Genomic DNA, 19,858 nt, shown 5'->3' on the forward strand with positions numbered 1-19,858 from the left:
TTGGCATCCAGTCGGAAGCAAGAATGATGCAGTGGCCCACGGTTTAGACCATGCTTTCCTCTCTCTGCAACACTTCATGTGTTTATGCCTCCCAAACCTTTCCAGATGCAAATGGTAGACATGTGAAATTTCTTTTTGATATTTCATTTTCCACTCTATTTGTGTCTTTATAAAAAGTTATACATGATCTGATTATTTACTGAAAATGTATCATTTAAACTTTTTTTATATGAAAATCTAATTGTTAACCTCAGAGTTGATTAGAAAAGGAATAAGTTCAGCAGAACTTGGTGCTTACTAGTCCCCTCTCTTGTGTGGCGCAGATGACATTGTTGGGAGATATGATGATCTGTCCAAGTCTGTGAATGAACGGAATGAAAAGCTTCAGATAACACTGACCCGCTCACTGAGTGTGCAGGACGGCTTGGATGAGATGCTGGACTGGATGGGAAGTGTGGAGAGCTCACTGGTCAAACAAGGTCAAGTGCCCTTAAACTCTGCGGCTCTTCAGGACCTCATCAGTAAAAACATTGTGAGTGACCTTTTCTGGGGGAAGGAATTCTACTTGGAGTTAAAAATGAATGATTTGTCTCCAGGAATAGATAGGCTTAAAGACAGAGATAAGAGAGGCCTCTGAATACAGCCAAGTAGCAAGCAGTGCTTGTTCAAATCAATGTGTAAATGATTTTTGTGATGTCACTTAGGAAGAGATTTATATACTTTTCATTATTCATTAAGGAGGGTCTAAACCTACACTGTCTTATCTCATTTATCATTATTTCAGACAGCTGCTCATGGGGTTCATCAGATCAATCTTGTTGTTGCTAAGCCTTTTAAAAATTAAGAGCATGGCTAATCCCCAGACTGCATTCGATCTCAGGGTTTCTGGGTAGCAGCAGCCCTCTGCGTTCTTCAAACAGCCAGCCAGCTGTTCTCTGCACTCCCTTAAAGAGCTTTAGGATTGGCTTCCTCAAGGGGAAAATCAAATGTGTCACTCATTCCCAACTGCTAGCCTTTTCAGTCACAGGTTGTTCAAGCTTCTGGTGCTGTGGAGAATCATGCTCAGACCTCCGCAGCATTATTTGTGGACATCACTAGAAAATACATACAATAATTGCTGTGTTTCAGATGTTGGAGCAGGACATTGCAGGTCGTCAGAGCAGCGTAAATGCCATGAATGAGAAAGTGAAGACCTTTATGGAGACCACAGACCCGTCCACTGCATCCTCGCTGCAGGCAAAAATGAAGGACCTGTCTACCCGGTTCTCTGCAGCCAGTCAGAAACATAAAGAAAAGCTTGCCAAGATGGTGGAACTAAAGGCCAAAGTAGAGCAGTTTGAGAAGCTCTCAGAAAAGCTCCAGGTGTTTCTAGAGACACAGAGCCAGGCACTCACTGAGGTGGACGTGCCAGGAAAAGATGTTCCGGAGCTGTCTCAGCACATGCAGGTGTGTAGTCCATGGTAGATGCCATGGCAAGCAAGCTCACGCGTTTGACAGTCTACCTGCCGGTTTTCATTCTAACTGCTTCATGCTTGCTTCTCCTTGAATCATTTGTCTATTGTATAGAATTAACCATTTACCACACATGCCATAGCTGTTACAAACATCACTGTGCATGCCAAAATCACAGAGAAACAAAATGGCAGTGCATGTTCACGTGTCCCCTGTATCCTAGCTGCACATTCACAGTCTGTGGAGTACTGAGCACTAGGTGTGCTCCATGAAACCCCAGCCAGAGGTACTCTGCTCCTGTACACACCTCTGGAGAAATGTGATTCTAAGGTCCCACAGCATTTATACTGACGGATGTCAATCCTTTGCAGGAATCCACTACGAAATTCTTAGAACACAAGAAAGATCTCGAAGCTTTGCACAGCCTCCTGAAAGAGATATCCAGCCATGGCTTGCCAGGGGACAAAGCTCTGGTGTTTGAAAAAACAAATAATTTGTCAAAGAAATTCAAAGAACTGGAGGATACCATCCAAGAAAAGTAAGCACCTCATTCAAAATATGTTTTATTCCATCTGGTGGTGCTCAGTAGCTACATTGCTTTTATTTATTGGAGTATATGACTGAGGTGATTTCCAAAATGTAGGGCCTGGACTCTTGCTGTATTCATGCATTGAATATACTCAGGAGGGCTGGGCGGTGGTGGCGCACGCCTTTAATCCCAGTACTCGGGAGGCAGGCGGATCTCTGTGAGTTCGAGGCCAGCCTGGTCTACAAGAGCTAGTTCCAGGACAGGCTCCAAAGCTACAGGGAAACCCTGTCTCGTAAACCAAAAGAAAAAAGAAAAAAAAATATATACTCAGGAGGCCGGAGCAGGATTACCAAGAATTTGAAGCCCTAATGTGGACTGAAGGGAGACCCTGTCTTAAGAAGCAAAACACAACAACAAAAACACAAGTTACTATTCGCTAAATTATTGAGGTGGGAAACAGAACATGGCTTGTGTAAAGTGGGGGACACTGCATAAGCATGACGGTGCTGGTGGGGTGTGACTGGAATGATCCGGCTCACCGGGGTCTATGATTTCTTTGGCAAGTATTGCCTTTCTGTTTGCAGAGACAGAAATAACCTTGAAAAGCAGTAGTTCTTGCTTTGGGGACTCAGTTCAGAAGCTACACATAATTTCAGCTTGTTCTTAATAGCCCTTTTAATATAACAGCTTACTTCCTTAATGAGTGCTGGGTTAAGTCATCCACTAACTAATGTGACCTGTGTTCTCCTCAGGTCAGCAGAAGATACATGGGTTTTTTTTTTCCTGGATCTTTGCTGACTGGCATTAAGCATTATATAAGATGAATCAATCGAAGCTGATAGAGTTTATATAGTGTTACAGAGTATTGTTACAGACGGGTTACAGATTTTTTGACTGTTTCCTCTCTTTGTCTATAGCTTTGCTTAAGGAATCACAAGTAGTTACTCAGCTGATTTCATTGACCACATAAGCAAACATCAGCCTGAGTTGTTCTGTGCCTTTCAAAAGTGCTTGTTAAAGCTGAGCCCGATTTAGGGATAATGACCATTGGAGCATCTGGTTCCGCAGCCTAACTTCTGGTTTGCCTTTGTTCATTAGAAAAGACGCTATTGGCTCTTGCCAGGAGCAGCTGAGTGCTTTCCGAGGTCTTGCTCAGTCACTGAAGTCCTGGATAAAAGAAACAGCAAAGCAGGTTCCCGTTGTGAAGCCTTCTTTGGGAGCAGAGGACTTAGGAAAATCGCTGGAAGAAACTAAGGTGGCTCATTGGACCTGATACTAACCTCTGCTTGCCTGTGTTAGCAATGAAGTGTGGGTCCTTCAGTCTAAAGTCATGCAAGCTGGTCTCCTAATTGCCTATAGGATCTGTGGGAGCTAGTAATGGGATTAGCTGAACTTTTCAAGGAAGGACATAATCCCTTTGTTAATTTGATTTATGAAGAAGAAGTGTCCGTGAGTCATTAGTCTCCCAATATTGAAGTTTCCTTCTTCATCAAATTTCAGCTTAGTTCCCATTCTCTTATTATGCCCTCCCTCTATGTAGTCAGAGAGAGACCCCTGTCTGCATGTGCTTGGTAAGCTGTGGTGGAAGACAGGTTAGTCATTTGATTGAAATCTTTGCATAAATAGTATATACGTAATTTGTTGCCTGACTCAAGTCATGAAAGTCATGAATGATTGTGTCAGGCTTTCTTGGAGTGAAGTCATGTATCTTTACAACGTCACTGAAACGGTGGCAGTGAAACGCAGCGTGAGTTGGAATTCTGTCTGCCCCTGTTTATTTTTATTGTCCTCTTACATATCTCATGATGCGGCTGCACCTGGTATAGCCCTGCAGACTTACAGTTGACAGTTACTCTGGAACATTCCCGTAGCACCAGGGCACAGCCTGGCTTCCACTGTGGCTGGGGGCAGAACACAGAATGGGCCTTGCCCCGTTCTCCTCTGCCAACAGCGTTAACAGTCACCCGGGCCCACAGTCATTGCTGCTTTGAAATCTGCCCGAGAAGTTCAGTGACAATGTACAGCTTTGAAGATACGCAGAAGACTGAAAGATAATGTGTTTTTGTGTTTAAAGAAATTACAAGAAAAGTGGCGTTTGAAAGCCCCAGAAATTCACACGGCAAACAACAGTGGGGTCTCACTATGTAACCTGATAAGTGCGTTGACCACCCCTGCCAAGGCCATCGCAGCAGTCAGATCAGGTATGCGCTTTGTTTCCGGGGCCAGTCTGTAAGAATTGGAGCTCTAGTGTTAATTTTGTGTATTTTTAATTAATTAAATAAAAAGTCACCTCAGAAAGTAAAAGACGTAAGACAAATGGCTTTTAAAAGCACATTGAAATCTGTCATGGAGAGATGGGGATGGCTCAGTGCATAATCTGTGTGGAAGCATGAGGATGGGAGTTCAAATCAGTAGTATTCACACATATGTTTTACACCTGCATGGGCATGGTGGCCTGCCTGTAATTACAGCCTTCAGGAGGCACAGACAGGTAATCCTCAGAGCAGACTGACCAGCTAGACTCACTGAATCCTTGACTTCTGGAGTTGGCAAGTGACCCCACCTCAGAAAATAAAGTGGGAAGTGATCGTGGAAGATATTCAACGTCTGTGGTGGGCCTCCACGTTTAGGAGCACACACAGCATACACGCCTGCACATGTGCACCCACAGATGTAGGAACGTTTACACACACACACACACACACACACACACACATCTGTCATAGAAAAATATCTGTACTAATTTTAAATTAGTTTTAAAATCCCTCCCATGTTTGATATTTATTAACTACTACATGTAAACTATAACCACATTGGCATGTAAGGATAAGAAGGTGATACTGAGGAAGGGGACTGGTCAGGTTCCAGTCGGCTTGCTTTTTACTGTAATAATATGGAGCTGTTGAAGTTCTCTTTGTGCTATTTCTGGTCTCATTATACTAGGTAGTAAAGAAATTAATTTGGTTTCCTTCTCTATCTCTCTCTCTCTCTCTCTCTCTCTCTCTCTCTCTCTCTCTCTCTGTCTACTCTATCTATCTATCTATCTATCTATCTATCTATCTATCTATCTCTGTCTCTCCTCTCTCGCTCTCTTTTTGTCTGCTTGTCTGTGCATTGTTCCCAGAGCAGTTGACTCTGCAGCCTGTGGGTCAGCACGCGCACATCTCAGCCTGAGTCCCACTGATCCCACTTTTCTGAGTCAAATGCATACAAATGTCAATTCCCAAACTAGTTTAATATGAATGTAGTGCTTAGATAAGGCATACTTTATTGAGGTGTGTTTTTGTTTGTTAGTTTTTGTTTTCTTTTGAGTTGAATAGACATAAGGCTGATCCCCATATCTCTATTGTGTGTCTCTGAGTGCCCTCTGGTTTATCTAGTCTGACCAGGCCTCCAGCTGTCCCTATTGTGAGTGACACCCATGTTCCAGCTGCACTTTTCTCAACCAGTCGTTTATTCCACTCTATTAATCCCTTTGAAAGGGATGCCCATATTATATATGCTGCAGTGATCTCTCCCTTCGCCCCTAATCAGATTTCCTGAGATGCCAAGTTGATTTTTCTTAAGAAAAGGAATCCTGTTGTCTTTAATTTATCTTAGTTTCTCCTGCCTCCTTATTTGTAATAAAATCTATTCTCTGCTGTGTTTTCTTTGTTTGGCCTTTAAGAATTAGATTCTGGGATGCTTTTCCTTTCATGTAAAATGCCTTACATGTGAGTGAGTGTGTGTGTGTGTGTGTGTGTGTGTGTGTGTGTGTAACAATGCAAGATTCAGATGTTTAAATGTTTCTGTTGGTTGTGCTTGTTTGAGCGTATCTCTGCTTTGATAGATAGCTAGTGGGTTCTAGCATGAGAAAGTTGGATTTTATTAACAATGTGGTTATGGAAACATGCCAACACCAGATGGTTATGATAATAAAAGACAAATAGCTATTACTACTCACTAAGGAGTTTCTGTTTGATAGGCAACGAGTTAACTGTCTGTGGTCCCCATACTGCTCTTACAGGTTAGGCACCGTGGTACGCATCAGCTTTACTTATTAGTTCTTCTGGGCACACAGCTAATAATTAGTAGAGTTGGCATTTAAATTCAGGAGTCCTACTCCATGCCCAGGCACTACCACCCCTGTATTCTCTCTTCTTCAGCATATGTGGACTTACCAAAGGCTTTCGTTTCATCTTTATTTTCATTAGGTAAAGCAGGTTTTCTCTTCTCGGTTACTTTGCTTTATTTAATATATGTATTCTGGGAACCTTCTAAACTTCAGTAGCCTTATCATTAAAATGACTTTAGCACAAAACAACTTAGCTACAATATTTAAGAATTAACTTTTGGTTAATTTATTAACAGTAGAAAGTAAGACACAGCCTCACTGCTCTAAGAATCAACAATGGCGTTCTTAAATGGCCTCTCGATGACGGTTTGCTTAATGCTGTCTATAGTTGGTGAGTAGAAATACTACAACAATCTAAAGTTGTTTTTGTTTTTGCAGGTGGAGTAATACTAAATGGTGAAGGAACAGACACAAATACTCAGGATTTCTTGACAAGTAAAGGTGAATAGGAGCCTTATCTGGTTCATAATGGAGCTTGCTGTTTCTGAGAAAATCCTTTGAGAGAGCCATAGCTATGTTGAAATCTTAAACTTGAATTAGAATGGTCGCAGTCTCCATGGTTATATTGATAGAATATTTTGTAAACCCTGTCCAACTGTGATGAATGTTTCGCTTTAGTACTTGGTTTTATTTTCTTCTTGTTAAGATACATTTCTACAGGAGAGGCACCAAAGCTACAGAGAAACCTTGTCTCAAAAAAACAAAAAATAAAAAACAAAAAAGGATACATTTCTACTTGGTTAGCATTTGATCTGATTTATTGTTTAGTACCCAAGAAATAGAATGTAAGCTTAAAACTCTGTTACACTACCTCTGACATTTTACTATTATTCAGTGTTCCTGAGTCAGTTTTCACTAAACAGCAGTGTTGCCTGATCTTTCAATCCTAAAATGTTTGGGGTCTATTGTAGCTTAATAGTGACAAAGTAGAAAGAAGTACTATAAAGTTAATTCTATGACTTTTCTCCAAAACCCTTAGCATGCATTGGTATATTTTTTTTTCCAACTCATAGGGCTAACATCTATTAAAAAGGACATGACTGACATAAGCCACAGTTATGAAGACCTTGGCCTCTTACTCAAGGATAAGATAACTGAACTAAATTCTAAGCTTTCCAAGTTGCAAAAGGCTCAGGAAGAATCGAGTGCAATGATGCAGTGGTTGCAGAAAATGAACAAAACTGCAAGCAAATGGCACCAGACGCCAACGCCCACAGACGCTGAATCTGTGAAGACGCAAGTCGAGCAGAATAAGGTAGACTGGGCTTAGTAAAAAGGGCCGGTGAAAGAGATCTCTGGCTCTGATATCAGAGCCAAAGAAACACCTTGCCCTTCAGCAAATCAGGAATTGAAAACCAACCAATCCCAGGGCACAAAAACCAACCAATCTCTGAGCTTGACCCAAGCTCAGGAATTGAAATCCAACCAGTCTCCACCCTGAAAACCTCCACCTTGTAAAATTCCAGCCCTAAGAAGTCCTGTGAAATTCTAAAAGAATCTTAAGAAAGCCAAAAATACCTACAACTCCTAAGGGAAGATTACCTACAGTAGCTCCAAAGGGAAACGTATCCCAACCAAAGTGTTACAGCTCTATTCAGGTGGGGGACCATTTCCCCAGCGAAGTTACAATCCAGGAAAGGGTTCCCTAATGCAAGTGTAACAGCTCTGCTCCAGCGGGGGAGGGTTCCCCAGCCAGGTTGTCACAGCTCTGCTCTGGTGTGCTCCAGAGAAATGTTACACTCTGGTCGGCTTCCCTGGAGTATGACACTTGCAGGTATTCCTTGGCTTCCAACTACCAGGATACCTTTCCCTTTGGAGCTGTAATGCTTACACTGGTGCACAGAAGGAAGACATCAGAGAGAATGGACGGAAATTCAGAAGCAGCCAGGGTGGTCCTGTGCTCTGTTCTGTTTTCTACTTAGATCCATCAACAAATAACTTCAGAGTTTTAAAGTCTGCCTTTCTGTAGATTGGGGGAGTTGGTAGTCATTTTTTCCCTGCCCTCTGACATTGTAAAAAGAACCAAACTGTTGGGTATATGTAACTTGGCCATCGTTACATCCACTTAAATCTGGGTTAACTAGTTAACTCTTAGGAAAGATTTAGTCAGGGGGTAAATATATTAAGGGCCTGTTTTGTCTACTATAAAATGGGGTAGCTAATACCATCCTCTTCTTTAATGGACAATATTTCTGTATCTGTCAAAATTGAGAAAGTAGTTTTCCATGGTGGCTCTGTGATGGCAAAAATGTATACATATTAGAAACCTGCATTTAACTTCTACCGTGTGTTTGTTCCCAAGTTGAGTCCAAAGTCCCAGAGGCCTTTCCCAAGGCCTGTTAGTCACAGTCTCACTGAGAGCAGCTGCATGTCTCCTTAGTAGTTTGAAATCAGGAAATTCTCTCCCGTGTCAGTCTGTCATTCCTCCATAGTTAGGGTGTTCCTCTGTGGGATCTCTGTGTTTCACAGCTGAAGATGGGCAAAGGAATAGTAAGAATTAGCAGTCCCATAATCCAGGATTTAACGTACTCCAGCATTTAGCGTAGGGGTTTTTCCTCTTTGGGTCATACCAGACGATAAGAAATGCAGCATAATTGTGCTTTTTGTCTGTTGATGGCAAACTTCTGTGTAGTTTATTGCTTTTTTTTCTTGTTAGTCCTTTGAGGCGGAACTGAAGCAGAACGTAAACAAAGTGCAAGAGCTGAAAGACAAACTGACTGAGCTACTGAAGGAGAGCCCAGAGGCTCCCGAGGCCCCCTCCTGGAGACAGACGCTGACGGAGATGGGTAAGTGGAGCCTTGTGCCACAGCTCACAGGCATCAGAATGCTTTTCAGAAAACATCCAGTAGTCTTGGTTGCTTTTGGATTATCTTTAAATGTTTCAGAATCTGTTTTTTGAGTAATTAAAATCATGACTTTCAAGTCCATTGTTCTGAGAATTGGCATTCAGCTGTTTTTATGGAAAAGGTGGCTTGGCTGATGATAAGATGCTATGCACTGAGTAACATCTTCATTGGTGTTCATTTGCTTTTTATTAGCTTTGTGCTCATAGGTGTTATGCCTTAGTATGTTTCCTTCCATTTACTCACCTGGAAAAGGCAGGCTCCCCTCTCCTCGGCGAGGAGGCTTCTGAGACTCTTCCAGCTTCCTGATGGTTTGGATACTTCTGCATCCTGTCTGCTTTTTTTTTTTTTTTAACAATTGCCTTTTTAAAAAATATTTATTTATTTATGTATACAATATTCTGTCTGTGTGTTTGACTGCAGGCCAGAAGAGGGCACCAGATCTCATTACAGATGGTTGTGAGCCACCATGTAGTTGCTGGGAATCAAATTCTGGACCTTTGGGAGAGCAGGCAATGCTCTTAACCTCTGAGCCATCTCTCCAGCCCCTCCTGTCTGCTTTTGTTCACAGTCTCTCTAGTCAGATTATATTAGATTAGAACTTGCCATACAGAAGGATGCTATTAAATAAAAACCACCTATTGTGTTCTATTAAAGTTTGCCCTTTAGTATATTGTGCCAAGTGACCAATAATAAAAAAAAATCTCTTGGGACCAGTGGAAATGGCTCAGTCAACAAAGTACTTACATGAGCACAGGGATGGTTCAGTCCCCAGAACCCATGTGAAAGCACTGGACACAATACAAGATTGTAATCCCTGTGCCAAGGAGTTTCTACACATAGCTCTGTGGGGCTACCTGGGCAGCCTTGTCTGCTAGGCAAGTAGCAGGCCAATGAGAGACCCTGTCTCATAGAAAAACACGCAAAAACAAAGGCGCGTGGCTCCAGGGACAGCAGCGCGGGTTATCCTTCAGCTTCCACACACGTATGCACACGTGTACCCACACAAACACAATTTGAAAAGCAATAAAGTGGGCTTAAGGCAAGCCTCGGTGCTCTGACAGCAAATCCGCACCTCAAGAGGTTGCGCTCTGTGGAAACCAGGAGAGCAAGAAGGCTTCCTGGCTGCGGGCACAGTCCTGTGGGATGGAAATGACGGACAGAAATGGGAGATGATGCAGGGAGGTGCCCAGGTCTGGCTTATGTGAACATTAAGATTGTGAGGGCCAGATTAGAGGGATCCTCTCAATACAGACCCAGGATGAGTGTTCCAGGGTCAGGCTGTGACAGGCCCTGCGTCTCAGGCAGGTGTCTCCCGATTTTATCATCTAAATGATGAGACGTTATTGATCAAAGGACTTGAGGAGGGAAGTGATATGTTTGAAAATGGTTTTTGAGGGAAATTATTTTAGAATTAAATGGCTTACCGCTGAGAAATAGCCGGGTGTGAGTTACAAGACTACTAAGCTATGTCTGTAGTTTCAGAGTGTGCTCCTTGTATCCACGTCCACCTCTGCACCACCTGGGAACTAGGGAGACACTGAACTCGCGGAACCCCCACTCCAGACCCCGTGTGTTAACAGTCCCAGCCGGTGGTTCTGTAGCAGCCCAGTTCAGGAAGCACTGTGGTCTAGAAAACGGATGATGTAGACTATGGTAGAGCACAGCCCTGAGCATCTCCACGAGGCATAGCAGAGCCGTCAGAAGGCCGTCGAAAGTCACTGTGGAGCGTTAGTGGTTAAGAGTACAGACTGCTCTTGCGGAGGACCTGAGTTCAGGGCTTAGCACCCACACCAGGCAGCTCCAACCACCTTAACTCCAGCTCCAGGGGATCCAGCACTTCTGGCCTCTGAAGGCACCTACACCTACAAAAATCACCCCCGCTGCATGCACGCACAAACAGACAGACAGGTAATTAAAATAAGATGTCTTTAAAAATCACTACGAACTACTGCATCTCAGTGAAAAGGAAGAGAGGGTGGCCTTTAAGGAAATATGAAAGCAGAGCCGGGCGGTGGTGGCGCATGCCTTTAATCCCAGCACTCGGGAGGCAGAGGCAGGCGGATCTCTGAGTTCGAGGCCAGCCTGGTCTACAAGAGCTAGTTCCAAGACAGGCTCTAGAAACTACAGGGAAACCCTGTCTCGAAAAACCAAAAAAAAAAGAAAAAGAAAAAGAAATATGAAAGCAGGGGCAAAGGTCAGTTTTTAGAGGGACATCACTAACTGTTCCCGTGATGGCTGTGAATGCAGCACGGCACAAAATCATGCCGAGGGTTTGTCTGTGTGATTGTCCTTTGCCACTGCATTGTCCGGCTCCCCACTGTGGACTTCTTAGAAGTCGCTGTCACGCCGCGGTCATGAGGTAGAATGCCCTTTCAGTGCCCTTTCACGGGACTCTGAGATCTCGTGCAGCTCTTGGTTGGTACTGAGTGAGTCTAATAGAGAGCTTGAGGGTAAATATTCAAGTCTGGAAGCCATTTACCTAGAAATATTTGAGAAACTTAAAAAAAAAGATTCAGGGTTGTGGTGTGACTCAGCAATAGAGAACTTGCCTAGTATTCACACAGCCCTAGGTTCAGTACCCAGTCACACCCACCCTCCCTCCCTCCCCTCCCCCTCAACTGTATAGGACTTTTAGAAGGAATAAGAGATCATAGGAACCTGATTGTTTTGGACAATGTTAATATTTTTGCCTTCTAAAATAGGTTCAGGTTTGTTTTACTTATACTGGGGTTAATACACAATTACTAAACCCATAACGTTATAACAAAGAATGAAACAGCAGGCATGGTTGGTGTGGGGGGAAGGAAGCTGAGACCTGTTATCATTTAGAATGAGCAGCATTAGGAAGAAGAGCCTCAGGATCATGGAGGCCACGGTCAGGCCTTAAGGAGAGAGGGAGATTTGGGGGACTGTATGTCATAATAGATGGGAATAGATGACAAGATCACGAGATGAGGACCATCATAGGAATTCCTAGAACTGCTGTGGACAGCATGACAGAGAAGCAAGCCTTCAGAGAAAAAGTCCCCGTAGAAAGGAGGTGTTTTGATGTCTATGGTTTGGGGCTCCATGGCTTGCAGTCCTACATCTCCTCCAGCCCAACCCTATTAAGGTCTGTATGCTCTGAGCAGGGGCTGTCAGTCCTTAGTCTCAAGGCACAAACTACAGGTGGTTATGGCTGATTTCTCCAGACTTCATCTTCTCGTGGCCAGCTTCTTAGAATGGCTGGCTCGTGTTCTAATAGGTAATGCCCGTGCTGTTTCACATAATTACTTCTTTTAAGTTCCAGCTAACAGGAAAGAGAGTTATAAGGCGTGAACGAGGATAGATGGCCACTTACTGGTGATGTACTTGCCTAATCTTAAGGCCCTGAGTCTAAATCCCAACAGCAAAGGGGGCAGAAAAGGAATGATATCATTTTGAATCACATGATTACAGTTTTCCAGGGGGGATATTAAACGTACAAAAACACCATGCCAGTCTCATCCTTTTTCTTCCAGATACTAAGTGGCAAGAGCTCAACCAGATAACAGTTGATAGGCAACAGAAGCTGGAAGAATCCTCCAATAATCTAACCCAGTTCCAGACCACAGAGGCCCAGCTAAAGCAGTGGCTTTTGGAGAAAGAACTGATGGTCAGTGTTCTTGGACCCTTATCCATTGACCCGAATATGTTGAACACACAGAGGCAGCAGGTGCAGGTGAGTGCTATCTGAGAACCAGCTGGATGCAGCCCCTTGACTTAGCAAGACAAATGTGCTCTGTGTAAATACATTAGTGTGGCCAGTGTGTATCTTCCTGCTGTGGGACGTGTTATCTAAAGCAAGACCTTTAGGGAACTACAGCTGGGAGAGAGCCACGGTATTTTCCCTGAGCCAGCACGGGGGGGTGGGGGTGGGGGGCAGATCCTCTGCCCACTGTTTGGTCTTGCTGTAGTTGTTGCAGGCCCGCTAACCCTCAGGAGACCTTGAAGGGTGAGCATGATTACCTAAGTCATGGTGATGCCGGTGTTCCCTTCTTACTGTTCACAAATTCTCTGTTCAGGCTTCATTCATTTCGATGGAAACTTGTAAAACCCATGCAGTAAGGTCCTACTCAGAAGACAGAGCAGAGCGGGGACAAGGACCAAGACTGAGGGGACAGAGGGGATCTCAGAACCCATAGTCAACCTCAGAGTCTTAGTCATTCACAGATAAGCCCAAAAGAGAGAGAAAATCTGACATTTAAGTCAGACAGAAGAGCACAAGGTTCCATTTTGTTTTTGCAGGTATGAGCAGTGTCCTCACAGCAGGGAGGAGGAGCTCCTTTAAGCCAAAAGTGTCCCCAAGTCTCAGGGGTGTTCTCGTTCATTCTGTTCATAATACAAACAGAACAAAGACAGAAAGATAAACAGGAACTATCTGGAGAAATACTTGTTTGTCATCTTAACGGTCTGAAAAGGATAGATAAATAAATATAAAAATAGATAAAATATAAAATAAAAGATTAGATACACCACAAGGAAGGATTTAGGGGGTCATTTCTAATGACAATCACGATGAGCCTCTACATTCTGAACAATAAGATTTTATCTTTAAGGCCGGGCGGTGGTGGCACACGCCTTTAATCCCAGCACTCGGGAGGCAGAGGCAGGCGGATCTCTGAGTTCGAGGCCAGCCTAGTCTACAAGAGCTAGTTCCAGGACAGGCTCTAGAAACTACAGGGAAACCCTGTCTAAAAAAAAAAAAAAAAAAAGATTTTATCTTTAAAGCTTTCATAATAAAGATTGTAAATGTTTTTAAGTCCACTGTTTAAAAAAAAAACAACCTTTTATAAGCAAGCACACTTGAGCATAATAAGCAGTTAAGAGTTACCCTTGCGTTTTCTTCAGTGTAGAATACTAGGAAATATTGGTGATGTGAATGAACCCAGTAGCAGCGTCTGGTGTGTTTCTGGAACGTGTGACTGAGCATTTGTTCATCTGCTCACGCTACAGTTTATATCGTTCTTCTTACCCTTATTCCATACAGGGTGTTACCTGGGAAGCACCGTGGCTCCTTAGTTTCAGATAATTGCACTGTCCTCAAAAATTAGGCAAACATTAAAACAAAATTCAAAGCAAACTAGAGAGGTTAGGACCATTTCTTTCTGTTTGGATGCTTAAATTTATGTTTTTTTATAGCTAATTATACAATCCTTTGTTTATTTTCTACGGTTATTCTAGATTCTGCTTCAAGAATTCGACACTCGGAAACATCAATACGAGCAGCTCACAGCAGCTGGCCGGGGCATCCTGAGCAGGCCTGGGGAAGACCCTTCTTTACATGGGATGGTGAACGAACAACTGGCAGCTGTGACCCAGAAGTGGGACAACCTGACGGGACAACTGAGGGACAGGTGTGACTGGATTGACCAGGCTATCGTCAAAAGCACGCAGTATCAGGGCCTCCTGAGAAGCCTTTCGGGTACCCTGAGTGAGCTGGATGACCGGCTCAGCAGCAGCCTCACGGCGGGCACACTGCCTGATGCTGTGAACCAGCAGCTGGAAGCGGCCCAGAAGCTGAAGCAGGAAATTGAACAGCAAAGCCCACACATCAGGGAAGCCCAGGCACTCTGCGAGGACCTGTCGGCGCTGGTCAAAGAAAGCTACTTGAAAGCAGAACTGAGTAGGCAACTGGAGAGCGTTGTAAAATCATTCAAGGATATCGAACAAAAGACAGGTTGGTCTCCCTTTGCATATACCTACTTCCTGTAAGAAACTGTGAGCCTGTGCTGCTGTTGCAAGTGCTTGGTGATAATTGGTGACTGGGAAAGGACCCTGCTCCTCCGGGCACAGGTGGACAGAAAGAGTTCTGAGCAAGTTCTGCACAGATCAGAGATGTTCTGCACACATTCCAGACCTGATGCTTTAACTCTGGGTAGTCCAAGTTGGCCTTCTAAATACATAGACTCCTTTGCTGTGTTACATTGTCTTATTTCAGCAGAAAAGCAGATGAATAGTTAGTTGTTTGAAGGGCTTTGTGTCTTTTTTCCATCTGTTATTACTTTGTGTGAGTCTGTCACAGAAAGCTTTTCTAGAGAAATGTGTGGGTTTCTGTTTTCCTCACTCACCTGTAGCAACGGTTCTGTGACAAACTACGTTCCACGGCGTGCATGAAGGGTCCTGCCAGAGAAGGACATGCTTCACTGTCTGTTCTGTTCCACAAACTTCTAGGCCTCGCCTCTAGCTGTGTCTGATCTGTGTTTTAGTTGGTTCAATGTTCATGTTGATTAGAGCAGCCATTTCAGGCTTCTTTTCCACAGAGACAGCACGGGACAGTATCCAGGATCTGCGTGTGCGGGGGTCCTGAGCTTCATCTCAGAACTGGAATCACCTGGCAAATAATTTAAGTCCCGAGAATATAGAAAAGTTGGAGAAATGGGGGGTGGGGGGTGCTTGTATTTGATATGAAAAGGGTTATTGACAGCACACACAAGACCTGCACAGGTTCAAACCAGACAAAATTCCAGCACTGAGGAGGGGAAGTAGACACACAGTCCTCAACTAAGCAAGAAACAGATATAGTTTCTACTGTGGAGTGTCCCTGGGTAAATCAACCGCATTCCAGGGCAGGACCCACACCCAGATGTAGTTGGTCTACAAAAAAACAGATTCCATGGATTTCTGTGCATGCGTGTGAGTGTGTCTGTGTGTCTGCATGTGCATGTGTGTGTCTGCGTGGATATGTGTGTCTGCGTGTGCGTGTGTGTGTGCATGTGTGTGTCTGCGTGTGCCTATGTGTGGGGGTTATTTTTGGTCTTACTGAATTTCTTTTTTGTGTGTTTTGCTTGTTTTGATTATTATTACTGTTATTATTTTAGAGAGAGTAAGAAGAACTTGAAGTTGTGTGGGCATGAGGGGAGGATGTGGACGGAGTTAGGGAAAGGGGAAATATAATCCAAATATATTTATGGGGAAAGGGGTGTTTTAAATAAAATTTTAAGAAAGAAGTGATTGATTAAGGCAATCCAGAACTGTGCCATTGTCAGCTTGTCATGCTGGCATGGAGAAGGCATTCTGGGAACACGCCCAGAATGTCATTTTTACCTGTTCCCGTGGCTTTTGGTTTTGCCTAATAGCTGCTTTCTTGCCCCAGCTGCTGTCTGCTACATTTGTCTCTCCTTTTCCCCTCTATCAATAGCTCAAGTTCACTTCCAGTTCCTCAAGTCAGTGCTACAAGTTTACTCTAGGATAACTCTGAGCCATCACTTGGAGGTTTCTGTTGGCTTTTTAGAGATAGTGCTAAGATCTTCATGTAAAATAATACATTTGTGCGTTCCCTTTCAGAGAATCATGTTCAGCACCTTCAGTTAGCCTGTGCAAGCTCTCACCAATTTCAGCAAATGTCTAAGGATTTTCAGGCTTGGCTGGATAGCAAGAAGGAGGAACAAAGAAACTCTCCCCCAATATCAGCCAGATTCGATCTCTTGGAGTCGTTGCTTAAAGCTCAGAAAGACTTCAGCAAAACTTTCACCGAGCAGTCTAACATTTACGAGAAAACCATCGCAGAAGGTGAAAGCCTGCTATTAAAAACACAGGGGGCGGAGAAGGCAACCTTACAGTCACAGCTCAACACCATGAAAACCGACTGGGACCGATTCAGAAAGCAGGTGAGCGAAAGGGAAGACAAGCTGAAAGACGCGCTGGAGAAAGCCCTCAAGTACAGAGAGCAGGTGGAAACTCTGCAGCCGTGGGTAGACAGATGTCAGCAGAGTCTGGACAGAGTGAAGTTCTGCTTGGATCCCACTGAGACCGAGAATTCCATTGCCGAGCTAAAGTCCCTGCAGAAGGAAATGGACCACCACTTCGGAATGGTGGAATTACTGAACAACGCAGCCAATAGCCTACTCAGTGTCTGTGAGGTGGATAAAGAGGTGGTTACGGATGAAAATAAGGCATTGATCCAGAAGGTAGACAGGGTCACTGAACAGCTTCAAAGTAAGAAAGTCTCCCTAGAGAACACGGCCCAGAAGTTTAAAGACTTCCAGGAAGTCTCCAAAGAAGCCGAAAGGCAGCTCCTAGGGGCAAAAGAACAGCTGGATGTCTATCACTCCCTAGGACCACAGGCACACAGTAACAAGCACCTGACCATGCTACAGGCTCAGCAGAAGTCTCTCCAGACCCTGAAGCATCAGGTAGACTTGGCAAAAAGGCTCGCCCAGGACCTGGTGATAGAAGCCGCAGAACCAAAGGGAACCTCCGATGTTTTGTTGCAAGCAGAAACATTAGCTGAAGAGCATAAAAACCTGAGCCAGCAAGTTGATGAAAAGTGTTCTTTCCTCGAAACCAAGCTGCAGGGTATTGGACACTTCCAGAACACCATCCGAGAGATGTTTTCTCAGTTTACAGAGTTTGATGATGAGCTGGATAGCATGGCTCCCGTGGGCAGAGATGCAGAAACGCTCCAAAAGCAGAAGGCGTCTATACAGGCCTTTCTTAAGAAGCTGGAAGCCCTCATAGCAAGCAACGACAACGCAAATAAAACCTGCAAGATGATGCTAGCCACAGAAGAAACCTCTCCTGACCTTGTTGGAATCAAAAGGGACTTAGAAGCCTTGAGCAAACAGTGCAACAAGTTGCTCGACCGGGCAAGAGCCAGAGAAGAGCAGGTGGAAGGTGCGGTGGAGCGGCTTGAAGAGTTCTACCGCAAACTGGAAGAGTTCTCGACTCTGCTCCAGAAGGCCGAGGACCACGAAGAATCGCAAGGGCCCGTGGGGACAGAGACGGAGACAATTAACCAGCAGCTTGACGTGTTTAAGGTAGGGAAGTCTATATTTTTTTTACAAATGTTTTTATTATTAAATGAAGATTCTAATTAGTATGGAAAGACAATTTTCTGGGGCTCGTTGTTGTTGTTGTTGTTGTTGTTGTTGTTGTTTTAACCTTCTTAAATGACGGGCATATGGCAGAGAAGTCTGAGTGAGTACATATGGCTGTAATAGTCCGATATTGCAGGGCAGTTCAAAGGCCTACATGAGTCAAAGAGAACTTGAGGGTGTTCCAGGCAGGCTTCAACCTGACCTCAGTGGAGTCATTTCTGATACCGTTTGTGGCTGACGTCTGTAGTGACCAGAGCTGTGCTTTGAGCTGAACTTCATATGTTTGTCTCCCAGCGTTTTCTTCAGTGATAAATTATAGTTTACAGTGGTGGTCTTTTTCCATTCTTTCTCTGTTTAAATGAGTCTTCTCATCCATCTTAATTTCTTCTCTAAGCTTTTCTTGTAGAAGTTTATGGTTTTTTTTTTTAAGGCATTGTGATTTTTCATGTTGTAAATCCCAGTTTTATAACAGATCTTCAGTTCATGTCTGATGCAGTTCGAAGAAAATTGTTTTTGATAGGACCAAGTCGTGTCTGCCACTTGATAGCCTCAAAGATGCTTAATGGATGGAGCACTATATTAAAACACTGGCTGTTTCAGTCTCTTTGGATTACGGCCCACTTATGATAGTGGAAGCTGGAGCAAATAATTGCATGTACAAAGAGAGGTTCATTCCTGGAAGCCAGGATGTCAGGTATCCTCACAGACTATCGAGTATTTGCTCTGTGTGTGCCACAGACCTTCTGAAGTTGTCATGGGTCCTGCTCTGTTTCTAGCGTAGACTAGTAGAGGGATTTTGCCTCATTAACACATTTATCCTCATAAAGGAAGAGCAAACAGGCTGGGCTCCCAATGTAGAGCATACGAGAGACCTCTTGTTCAGTGCTCAGGTTCAGATGCTTCCCATGGGGAAATAAAACGGAAATTAAATGGACTTCCAATTTTTTTTGTTATTGTTACATCTGATATACTATTTCCTTTGCCTGTCTTTAGTATGGAGCTTAAATGAGTGAACTGGGAAGGTAACTTCAAATATCTATAACCACTGCCTGCTGTTTACTGTTGGTGGAAGTTTCTGTCCTGCCATCAGCTCCCAAACACACTGAGGCCTATATTAATGACAAATGCTCGGCCAATAGCTCAGGCTTGTTACTAGCTAACTCTTACATTTAAATTAACCCAAATCTCTTATCTATTCTTTGTCACGAAGCTTGGTACCTTTTCTCAGTATGGCATGCCCGTCTTGTTTCTCTCTGCGTCTGCTGGTGACTCTCTGACCCCACCCTTCTTTCTCCCAGCATTCTCAGTTTGACTCTCCTGCCTAACCCTATTCTGTTCAGGTATTGGCCAGTCAGCTTCTTTATTAAACCAATCACAGTGACTTATATTCACACAGTATAAGGTAATAATCCACAGTTTATTACATGCCTTGGGTGAAGAGTTCATTCAGGGTTTAAAACTCTGTGATTCTAGGGACTAAAGAGACACAAACATAGATGTCATTTGTTTGTGTGCACCCTAAAAAAATAATGACAGCAAGTAGCAGGCCTGTACCTTGGGTTCGGTCCGATAATTTTGTAGTATCAGCCATGCAAAGGAGACACACTGTTCATCCCTAATTAGTATGCAAGCCTGTGCACAGGGTTATACAGGTGATAGCATCACACGGCCTGGGTGTTTTGAGGAAAATCATACAATGCCTTATGTGCTGCGTTCTTCGTGTTTCGGACCTGATGTTTCCTCTGGAAAGTTTTGCTATCGGTCATATCATGGACTTGAGTAACAAACGGCTGTTGCCCTTCACTCTGGCCCAACACTTCAGGAACACCCACTTAAGAACAGTGTTCTGTGAAGCTGCGTGCCAGGAGCACCAGGAGCGCCAGGAGCTCGGTGCACCCGAGGCTGCAGAAGCTGTGTGGTGCACACATGAGAGCTGTGCTCACGAGCGTCCCAGAGAGTGTGCTGCTGGTGAGAGGGGACCAGACAGCCCTTCGCTTCAGTGTTTTCTCTTTCCCTGTTAAAGCGGCAGAAGAGCACGTCTCAGTTCAGTTTCTGTTGGGCCTTAGTCTTTTGTGGAATT

General features: G+C 44.0%; 1 protein-coding gene across 2 annotated transcripts in view; it reads left to right on the top strand.

Moving 5' to 3' along the window:
- Dst (dystonin) overlaps positions 1 to 19,858 on the top strand; it is a 391,633-nt gene that overhangs the window by 295,176 nt on the left and 76,599 nt on the right. For both annotated transcript variants that reach the window (XM_038342010.2, XM_038342008.2), the window contains 11 exons: positions 324 to 532; positions 1,129 to 1,446; positions 1,824 to 1,990; positions 3,080 to 3,236; positions 4,056 to 4,182; positions 6,474 to 6,536; positions 7,109 to 7,350; positions 8,752 to 8,881; positions 12,442 to 12,641; positions 14,144 to 14,639; positions 16,247 to 17,718. In XM_038342010.2, coding sequence (XP_038197938.1) covers positions 324 to 532; positions 1,129 to 1,446; positions 1,824 to 1,990; positions 3,080 to 3,236; positions 4,056 to 4,182; positions 6,474 to 6,536; positions 7,109 to 7,350; positions 8,752 to 8,881; positions 12,442 to 12,641; positions 14,144 to 14,639; positions 16,247 to 17,718 — 3,581 coding nt within the window. The remainder of the gene's footprint in view (positions 1 to 323; positions 533 to 1,128; positions 1,447 to 1,823; positions 1,991 to 3,079; positions 3,237 to 4,055; positions 4,183 to 6,473; positions 6,537 to 7,108; positions 7,351 to 8,751; positions 8,882 to 12,441; positions 12,642 to 14,143; positions 14,640 to 16,246; positions 17,719 to 19,858) is intronic.

This window comes from Arvicola amphibius, chromosome 9 (assembly GCF_903992535.2).
Source record: "Arvicola amphibius chromosome 9, mArvAmp1.2, whole genome shotgun sequence".
Taxonomy (NCBI): Eukaryota; Metazoa; Chordata; class Mammalia; order Rodentia; family Cricetidae; genus Arvicola; species Arvicola amphibius.